General features: G+C 39.0%; 1 protein-coding gene across 1 annotated transcript; it reads left to right on the forward strand.

Annotated features, from left to right (window-relative positions):
* Positions 1–584: 584 nt before the first annotated feature.
* On the forward strand, positions 585–9,991 carry LOC148067020 (alpha-N-acetylgalactosaminidase-like). The gene is made up of 9 exons (XM_087806092.1): positions 585–657; positions 1,113–1,269; positions 2,048–2,188; positions 3,197–3,408; positions 3,490–3,584; positions 6,919–7,080; positions 7,153–7,350; positions 8,131–8,271; positions 9,651–9,991. Exons 2-9 carry the CDS (start codon positions 1,115–1,117, stop codon positions 9,813–9,815), a joined length of 1,269 nt encoding a protein of 422 aa, XP_087662218.1. The 5' UTR covers positions 585–657; positions 1,113–1,114; the 3' UTR covers positions 9,816–9,991.
* Positions 9,992–10,301: the final 310 nt, after the last annotated feature.

A 10,301-nucleotide genomic window follows, 5' to 3' on the forward strand; every position in this document is an offset into this window, starting at 1 on the left:
GAATAAAAACAACATAAAACATTATTACTGTTACTTTATTGCAATATTCAAGTGGTCTCATGTATCAGGTGGCTTTAGAAAAAAATGTATACATACCTTTCTGTAACAGTAAGTGTCTAATTGTGATATAATTCTCTATATACTCTTATACTACTCTGCATAATTGTTGACTTGTATTAAACACTGGTATCTTTATAAACATTTCAGTGATTAATTGACTGCTGTTACATTTTAAAACATGCGAAAATTTAATGAAATAATAAATGCAATATCCTTTAAAAAACAAACAAAAAAACAACAATTCTGAAACAGGATAAAGTATCGTCGTAAAACGGAACATAGTCATGTGACACAACTCAGTGACGTAGTAGGGATGCATGTCCAAAACTCGACTCTAAATAGTTCTTTCAGAAACGAGCTTCTATAGCTGCTTGGTTTTGGCTTAATTTTGTAGTGAACTTAATATAATAATGCAGTATGAATAATTACATTTAAAGGAATGGATTTTTTTTTAGAAAAAGATGAAATGCCTAAATTCGCGTTTTAAGCGAAAGCCTACACGAGCTTCTCACAGAAAAACAACGTGTCAAATTTGAACAGATCCTGCTCTCTGTGATCAGGAAGTGAACAGAAACAAACCTGTGCAAGACAGCGAAGGTAAACAAAACTTTGTCTTTTTTTTATCTTTGCAAATGCTCTTTTAATGTTTTTGTTATTCATCAATTAATTGAAAAAAAGTTTGCATAAGGTATACTCAGATATTTTGTATAGGTATGTATTTCTTGCATAGTTCATAATAATTTAAGGTAGGATTTATCATTATTTTTATAATGCTTATTGTTATGATCAATAATTAAATTAGATCCATATTATTGTTTTCAAACTGTCGATTGTTGTTCGCTTGATGACCCACAGAAACAACTTTTGTTTGTTATACACGTTAGAATCATAGTGTGAAACCATGTCCAGGGTCCACAGTATTTAATTTGATATTATTATTGACTAATGATCACTTTCCTGCAAAGTCAGTTACGTCAGTGATACAAAATAAAACATTTTAGAAAGATCATGTTTAGATTAATGTCAAGTGTATCTTCTGTTTCTCTTCTCAGCCATGACTACCTCAGTGGTGGTTCTGCTCATGGGCCTGGTGTCTCTGAGCACTTCTCTAGACAATGGTTTGCTGAAGACTCCAGCGATGGGATGGATGGCCTGGGAACGTTTCCGCTGTGACATCGACTGCAAAGAGGATCCAAAGAACTGCATCAGGTTTGAATACCTTATGCATACTGCTCATGATTTATTATTCATTATTCAGACTGCCATTTGTTGGTCACCGGTTTCTAGTTTTTGTTTCGTTTGTTTTGGTTTATTCCCCATTAACCGCTCTCACAAGATTTTATGTGTTTAAACACAAGCTACTGTTTTTAATAAAACATTTAAAGATAATTATGTTCATTGTTTATCTGCAGATATTTAAGTATATCTTTTCATGGGACACCACTACAGAAATGACACTTTGACACAATGAAAAAAGTAGTCTGTGTGTTTCTTATATACTATTGTAAATTTAGTTTTCCCTCAAAATAACTCAAAGTATAGCCATTAATAGCTAAACCCCTGGCAACAATAGTGAGTACACTCCTTAGTGAAAGTTCCTGAAGTGTCAATATTTTGTTAGGCTACCATTATTTTCCAGAACTGCCTTAACTCTCCTGGGCATGGAGTTTACCAGAGCTTCACAGGTTGCCACTGGGATGCTCTTCCACTCCTCTATGAAGCTCCTCCACCTTCCCCTTAAGAATGCCCCAAAGATGTTCTATTGGCTTTAGGTCTGGAGACATGCTTGGCCAGTCCATCCATTAACCTTCAGCCTCTTTAGTAAAGCAGTGGTCGTCTTGAATGTGTGTTTTGGTTTCTTTTTCTTTGTTTCTCTTCCTTGACGTGACCCTAATTATAGCAGCCAAACATATTTTCTTAAACCTCCTCATTTAGGGGATTTTAGGAGAGTAAGTCTTGAAGTTAACGCATCCACCTCTGGTCGCAGTGAGAACCTGTTTAAAGACATGGCAGATCGTCTGGCAGAGGACGGCTGGAAGGAACTGGGCTACGAGTATGTGATGATCGATGACTGCTGGATGTCCATGGAGCGAGACGAACAGGGACGACTGAGAGCAGAACCTTCAAGGTAAAGCTCTTGCTCATGTGTCAAAGCATGTGATCTTTATTGGTCTGGTTGTACTGCACAAAGTTAATAATCATTGGCGTCTCACATAAACCTTGTGGCCTTGTGTACTAAGAGTACGTGAGTATAAAAAAAGTACTTTTCCACTGCAAAGGTCAAATGTATCAAAGATAAAAAGAGCATACACACATCTGCTGCTCAGATACTTGTCATGTTGAGTTCTCTTCAGAGACACATTTACGATTAATATTGATAATAAAATGGCACTAGAGTGAACACCAAAGTATTAACAGACTATATATAATATATTTCTCATTCTGATTCTTGAAGATTATAATCACATGATGGTTTTTATACCAAATGTTTTATGTAAACGGAAAACTCTTTTATTCAATGTAAGACTCAAGTCGCCGCACTTTTAGCTTCTGATTTACAGTTTTATTCTTGTTGAAATTCATTATGTACTAAACAAATGTGCTTGGATCCTTGTGCAAATACAGATTCATACATCTGTCCATTTTGTATTTTTTTTAAACCAATGCAAATCTTAGAACATGATGCCCTAGGATCCTACAATCAGCACTACTGGCCTTAGTTTCCATATGTTCAGAATATCAGGCTGAATTAATTGATAAAATGATAAGCAAGACTTAAATTAGGCGTATGAGTTCAAATATCTTAACATGATCTCCCCTTATTGGGCAGTCCCATAGATGGATGCTATTCAATTCTGGTACAGGTAATAGACCGCACTGTTACTATGTACAACTGATCTCATTTAAATGGTTATCTATTAACCACATGGATTTAAAAATTTTTTTTAAACAATAATGGATAAGCAATAAACAGACGTTCAATTTCAGGATGGGAGACAGATAAGTCGTTTATGGATCCTCAGCCGCCTCCAAAACCTAAACAACCAAATTGAATATAAAACGTTATTTACATTTTTGCAAACAGTGGTAACTTGCAGGTGTGACTCCTTTCTTGTTTGGTAATATTTCCCACAAGGTTTCCAGGAGGGATTCCAATGCTGGCGCGTTACGTCCATGACCGAGGCCTGAAGCTTGGTATCTATGCAGACATGGGGAATGCAACCTGCATGGGCTACCCTGGGACCACGATCGATAAAATCGAGACAGATGCTCGGACCTTTGCCAGCTGGGGTGTGGACTACTTGAAATTTGATGGCTGCAACTCCAATGCTGCAGAACAGATGCAGGGTGGGAACATCGACCGTTTTGAATGTTGTAAGAGGCATGGTGATTATTTTTTCTAACATTTTCTTTTTGGTTTGTTGGCAGGTTACCCTCAGATGTCCAAAGCTTTGATCGCAACTGGCAGACCCATCGCATACTCCTGCAGCTGGCCTGCTTATCTAGGTGGGCTTCCACCCAACGTGAGTGTTTCCTCTCTAAGCTCTCTGTAGAGCTCAAACCAGGTATTTACATTAAAAAAAAAAGACATGAAATCATATTCAATGTCTGATATTGAATTAGATTAAACATTTATTTTTTGGTTCAATTTAAAAGACTACAATGATTTCTATTTGCTAATTAGATAAATATTGGAAAAGACTGTGATATGCTTAATAATTATTAATACTCTCGATACACCCACGTAATGTTAAATACTCGGCATTATTCCATACATGTGTTTAAACACAAGCTACTGTTTTAATAAAACATTAAAGATAATTATGTTCATTCATTGTGGAGCAGATAAATGCATATATACAGTGTATCATAAAAGTGAGTACACCCCTCACATTTCTGCAGATATTTAAGTATTTTTTTTCATGGGACACCAGTAAAGAAATGACACTTTGACACAATGACAATTGTAGTCTGAGTTATTTTGAGGGAAAAATAAATGTACATGTTATATAAGAAACACACAAAGTATAGCCATAAATAGCTAAACCCCTGGCAAAAAAAAGTGAGTACACCCCTTAGTGAAAGTTCCTGAAGTGTCAATATTTTTGTTTGGATACCATTATTATTAAAACACTGGATGATCTTTGCCCCTGTGCTGCAGCTCAGTTTCAGGGTGTTGGCGATATTCATGTATCGCAACAATTCGTCTTTTAAGATCCTCATAGAGTTCTTTGCCATGGGGTGCCATGTTGGAACTTTCAGTGACCAGTATGACAGCGTGTGTGAGCAGTACTACAAAAATGAACCCACCTGCTCACTATGCACACCTCAGACCTAGTAACACTAATGTGTGACATGACATTTTGGTGACAAGCAGTGCTCAATTTGGACATTTAGGGGTGTAGTCTCTTAGGGGGTGTACTCACTTTTGGTGCCGGTGGTTTAGACATTAATTACTATATATTGAGTTATTTTAAATTTTAAATTTACACTGTTGTATAAACTTTACACAGACTACTTTCCATTGTGTCAAAGTGTAACGACTCATTAGGGCGTTGTGTTCTGGTTATTCGCGCACTATTGAACTATAAAACATAAAAATACGGTAGAGAAGGTAAATACTGCCACCACAAAAAAATCCTAAATTTTGTTTACAACACCAGCAATAAAAATGTCTAAAATCACCCAGTTTTGAGGCCAAACCACATACTGTATGTTCAATGTCTGCGAAGTCGTTTCTTTGCCTTTGTTTGCCAAAGGCTGAAACGGTTTCACATCCTGTAAAGACACTTGATGCTAAGATGAGAACAAATGTCTAATCTTCCTTGATCATGATGGACTGGCTCCAATTAACTGTCTGCTTCCTCATCCATCCCGTCCATCAAGACCAGTTCCATGAGTGCCAGGTGCAACCTGCCCCTTTGTGACAATGACCATATTACCTCAGTTTATTAAGCAATGCTGAAGCCACATCAGCTCATCAGGTATATACATTTACAGTAAGCAGTCTCTGGGGGCTGTTTCTGACTCGAATTACTTCATTTCCAGACAAAAGAGGGCTATCTCCATTAACGTCATAGAACCAGATGCTCGGCCTCTTTCAGACTTAGGCAGTTCTGGCTCGCTCCTCTCCCCAGACTAGTTAGATAACAATATTTCTGGCAAAATACATTTTCCAGCACATTCGTCCCGGCGGGTTCCTATCGCTGACTTTTGACATATCTTAGAGAGATAGATGGATAGATGGATAAAACTTTATTGATCCCTCTGGAGGTCTCCTTCAGGAAATTGTTTTTCCAGCCAGCAAACGGCAACACAGACGTTAGATTCATAAAAAACAACAAAGTGCAATAAAACGAAAGTACCAGATTACCAAATCTAAGTAAAGATAAAGTTATGGATCAATTTAAAATAACAAAGACAAAGAAAAAAAAGATTAACATGGAATATCATCTTTTCACTCCACTCCTGCCCCCAAACTCATTATACAATCTAATAGCACGAGGAATGAATGAGTCCCTGAGTCTATTAGTGTTGCATCATGAATTTGTTCTTGCTTGGACACATTCCCACCCCAACACACCACAGCATAAAACAGGACACTGGACCACCGGTCTGTAATCGTTCAGCTCGCTCAACCGGATCTTTTTCGGGACAGGAACGATACAGGAAGTCTTCCATAGGGTTGTTACTTTCCACAGCTGTAGACTGAGGTTGAAGAAATGCTGGAGCGGCTCAGCTAGTTCAGCAGCGCAGGTGTTTAGCAGCCGAGCAGACACCTTTACAGGACGAGGAGCCTTCCCTGGATGAATCCTCTGAACATTGCGTACCTGGAGTGAGGTGATGCTGGGGAGCGGTTGTGTGGAGCTGAGGGGGGCACCAGTGAAGGGGTGACCTGCTCAAACCTGTTGAAAGAGTTGTTGAGACTGAAGGTGGACCAGGTTAAGATCGGACCTCTTAAGCGGAGTAAGAAGTTTGGCTTTGTAAGCGTCCTTCAAGTTGGAATAAAGAAGGTCAATTGTCCTGTTATTCCTGGTGGGACAATGCACCGCCTGGTGGAAAGTAGGCAGAGTAGAGTCCAGGATGGCATGATTAAAATCCCAAGAAATGATAATGAAAGCGTCAGGATGCTGATTCTGAAGTCTAGCTGTCATTATGTGAATATGAATCTTCTCACGGGCAGATGGAGCTGCAGCACTGGGAGGAACGTAAACACACAGCACGATCACGTGACTGAACTCGTGTGGTAGATAGTATGGCCGCAGTGCTGACAGAAACTTCTAAATCCTGACAACACAACACTTTCTTCACAGTAACGTGGCCCAGGCTACACAAGCGTTTATTCACGTACATTATGAACCCTCCTCCTCTGCAAATCTTTTTTGACAAAGACATAAGAGTCATAGCTGAAATATTACGCTTTAATTATCAATTTATTTAACGTTATATATACAAAATCTTTAACCTGCCATATTTAATGATCTGAGAGCTTTCAATTGGCTGAAAACAATCATTGGATATAGAAAAATATGAATGAACTAATAAATAATTTAAAAAGGATTAGCAAACATGGATTTAAACAGTACAGAGTATGACTGTGATAATAAAGGATAACAAGGAAGACGTATAGCATGTAACTGATTATACCTTTATTATCTAATCATATCTTACATTACCTTCTCATATTGCTGCTGCACATTTTGTCAATCAACTGACACTAAATATTCTCACTTCCCTTTATAGGGCGTTTCTTTTCTTGCTTGATTTCATGATAAAAGTTCTCTGAAAAGTATTATCTAGTGTATACAGTACCTGCTTGGCTTGGAGTTATAGGACGTGACCTTTTGTTTCTTCCAGGTAAACTACACTCTACTTGGCCAAATCTGTAATCTGTGGAGAAACTATGATGACATTCAGGATTCCTGGGACAGTGTGGTGGAGATCGTCGACTGGTTCACCAAAAACCAGAATATTCTACAGCCAGCTGCTGGACCTGGAAGATGGAATGATCCTGACATGGTGAGTTGAAACATTTGGATCTAAAAAAATATGCTGAATCTTGATAAAAAAATGTTCTTCCTTTCTCCTCAGCTCATCATAGGAAACTTTGGCTTGAGCCTGGACCAGGCTCGCTCTCAGATGGCCTTGTGGGCAGTAATGGCTGCTCCACTCATCATGTCCAATGACCTCCGAAGCCTCGATAACGGTGCCCGGGCCGTCCTGCAAAACAAAGTCGCCATTTCCATCAATCAGGACCCCATGGGTGTCCAGGGCAGACGCATACTGCAGGTCTGCACAATATTTCCTCAGAGCAGATACTACCTCTTTTTTCCTGGTATCGCTATCTTTGTCTTTGCTTTATTCTATAAGGACACAGCACAGAGACATCTGAAGTTCTCCTCCTCCTCCTCCTCCTCCTCCTCCTCCTCCTCCTCCTCCTCCTCCTCCTCCTCCTCCTCCTCCTCCTCCTCCTCCTCCTCCTCCTCCTCCTCCTCTTCCTCCTCCTCCTCTTCTTCTCCTCTATCAGCTTCATTCACTTCTGATGGTGCCTCTCTTCTTAGAATCCAGGTCCCTTTCTTATATCTTTTTTTAGGGACCGTACTTAAAAACAGGTTTGCTAGACTGTCAGTCTATGTATTCTTATCCAGTGAGGATGTGAGGAGGAAATTGCTGAGGATGATCAAAGTTAACAACACAAATACCAGCAAAATATACTTTTGCATAATATGGGACCTTAAATAATGAATAACCCCTTTTGCGTGGAGTTTTCGTTTGTTCTCCGCTTGCTTGTTGTGAAAACAAGTTTCCTCCCATGATCTGTAGAAACTGAGACTGTAAAAAACGATCAAGAAGGTCTTGTTTGCTCATTTTATTCTTCCTGGAAGCTTAAGAAAATCCTGAATGAGTTGACTACCCACTCCCGTAAAGCAGATTAGTCTTCACATGGGTGGTCACCCAACAAAAGTTTTGTCTTGGAAAAGCTTCTCGTTTGAACTCGTCTTTTCAATCTGCAAGTATTAGAGCCTTCGGGAAAAAGTAACAAACAAAAAATCGGTCTCATCTAAACAGGAAAAGAGTCAGATCGAAGTCTACTGGAGACCTTTGACGGGATCAGCAAGTGCACTCGTGTTCCTGAGTCGCCGCACAGACATGCCGTTCCTCTACCGCACCTCCCTGGGAAAACTCAACTACGACGCAGGGAACTATGAGGTTTGTTCCACTTTAGTTGTTCAACACTGCAGAAAACTGACCAGAAACTGTTTCCTTCAACTGAGAAAAATCTCTAAACTTAGGAAAATGTTGTCGGAACATGATCTGGAGCTTGTAATCCATGCGTTTGTTTCTTCTCGTCTGGACTATTGTAACAGTTTGTTTTCATGTCTTAACAAGAAGGATGTGTCTTGCCTGCAGTTGATTCAGAACTCTGCAGCGAGAATTCTGACCCGCTCAAGTAGAAGAACTCACATTTCTCCGATCCTTAAAACTCTTCACTGGCTTCCAGTTTCTTTCAGGATCAACTTTAAAATTCTGGTTCTTACTTTCAGATCTATTCATGGTCAGGCTCCTCCTTACATCACTGATCTGATCCAGCCTTACACCCCAGCTCGGGCTCTGAGGTCTGTGGATCAGAATCTACTTATGGTTCCACGCACACGGCTCAGGACCAGAGGAGAGAAATCTTTTCAGGCTGTTGCTCCTAAGCTTTGGAACAATCTTCCTCTCTCTTTGCGCTTGATGATCTACTGACTCCTTTAAGAAACATCTTAAGACGTTTCTATTTGTTCAGGCTTTTCCTTGAATTTCTCGAACTCCTGTGTTGTTCTCAGTATAATCTTGATCTTTAAAGTATATACTGTTTTGAGTATTGTTTTGATTGTTAAAGCGCTTTGTGACCCTGGTCTCGAAAAGCGCTATATAAATAAATATTACTTACTTACTTACTTACTTACTTTATTTCCTTTTCACAAGGCATGTAGAAATGAGTTGATATTTAAATTTAAGTATTGTTGATTAAATCAACACACTTTTAGTTATAACCCATGCAAGAACGAAACCAAGAGTACACAAAAAGTACTTCGGGGGGTTCTGACTCACTGAGAGCTCTGACAAAGACAAACAAACAACTGGAGTGTTCAAAGGAACTGACGGAAAACAACATTGGGATTTATGTCAATATCCCTTTAAGATCTACAGATTTACATACCATGTCATCTTATTATTATTGCTACAGCTCAACATACTGTACCTGGTGACAGTGTTTTTGACTCTCCCTATTGGCTTGCAGGCCTCACTGCAAATACTTTGTTACAGCGCTGTGTAGGCGTCTTATAATTATCGAAATCACAAACTTTTATTGTCAGTGTTTTAAAAACAACATAGGATTTGTTTGTGGTGCCGGTACAGAATAAAAGAATGAAATAAGATGACACAAAATAAGCAATAGAAAACATAACCAAGCAAAGAGGCAACCATTGTGTAGCAACCTACATAAAGTAATACATATTTTTTAGTTGTTAGAAAGTACATATTACATATTCCCTGTTTGATAATACTCTTAAACACTTCTTCTTATTTTTTTTATCTTGTAGGCATACAACGTGTTCAGTGGGTCCCTGGTCAGAGGCTTGAACACGACCACAGAGTTGACCGTTTCCATCAATCCCTCAGGTGTGGTCATGTGGTACGTTTATCCCAAACAGCTGCGAGCACAGCATGACTGGAGCTCCTCTGCAGGACGTCACTCTGTCTTATGAAGCAGAAGATCTGCTTATAACTCTGGGAAACTTCATCTCCACATCAGTTGATCTATTGCACATTGATGAAAGAAACAAAACCAACACTCTTAATGTTCTGTGTTCATAATAATTAATAATGATTTGTTGTAAAGATGACTTTTATATTTTAAAATTGTAAATAAAGCTTTCCTGCAATTTCTGTTTGATTATTTAAAAAACATTACTTCTGTGCGGTCTTAAATAAAATTGTCAATTTCTAGACCAATAGATTTCCAAACCTCTTTTATTAACCTTTCGGAACTTGCAGCCCGGTTTCCCCACCGAGTCACTGAGGCAGACTCTGGTCTTAAGGGAGAAAATTGTGATTTCCTAAAATCCAAACAGGGTTGAAGTGACTTTAAAACTGTCCAAAGAAAGGCTGGGATGCACATTTGGAGCCAGGTATGGAGGCCGGGGCTCGTCAGTTGACTCCTGGTAACTGGGTTTGGGCCTGAATTGGAAAAA

The sequence above is a fragment of the Callionymus lyra genome, chromosome 13, assembly GCF_982586985.1.
Source record: "Callionymus lyra chromosome 13, fCalLyr1.hap1.1, whole genome shotgun sequence".
Taxonomy (NCBI): Eukaryota; Metazoa; Chordata; class Actinopteri; order Syngnathiformes; family Callionymidae; genus Callionymus; species Callionymus lyra.

What these genes read in the sequence shown, in the direction of transcription:
- LOC148067020 (XM_087806092.1), top strand. Translation starts at nt 1,115, where the DNA reads ATGACTACCTCAGTGGTGGTTCTGCTCATGGGCCTGGTGTCTCTGAGC. An exon ending in CTGAGAGCAGAACCTTCAAG is followed by an intron (nt 2,189 to 3,196) that starts GTAAAGCTCTTG and finishes ATTTCCCACAAG; the next exon opens with GTTTCCAGGAGGGATTCCAA. An exon ending in ACGACGCAGGGAACTATGAG is followed by an intron (nt 8,272 to 9,650) that starts GTTTGTTCCACT and finishes TTTATCTTGTAG; the next exon opens with GCATACAACGTGTTCAGTGG.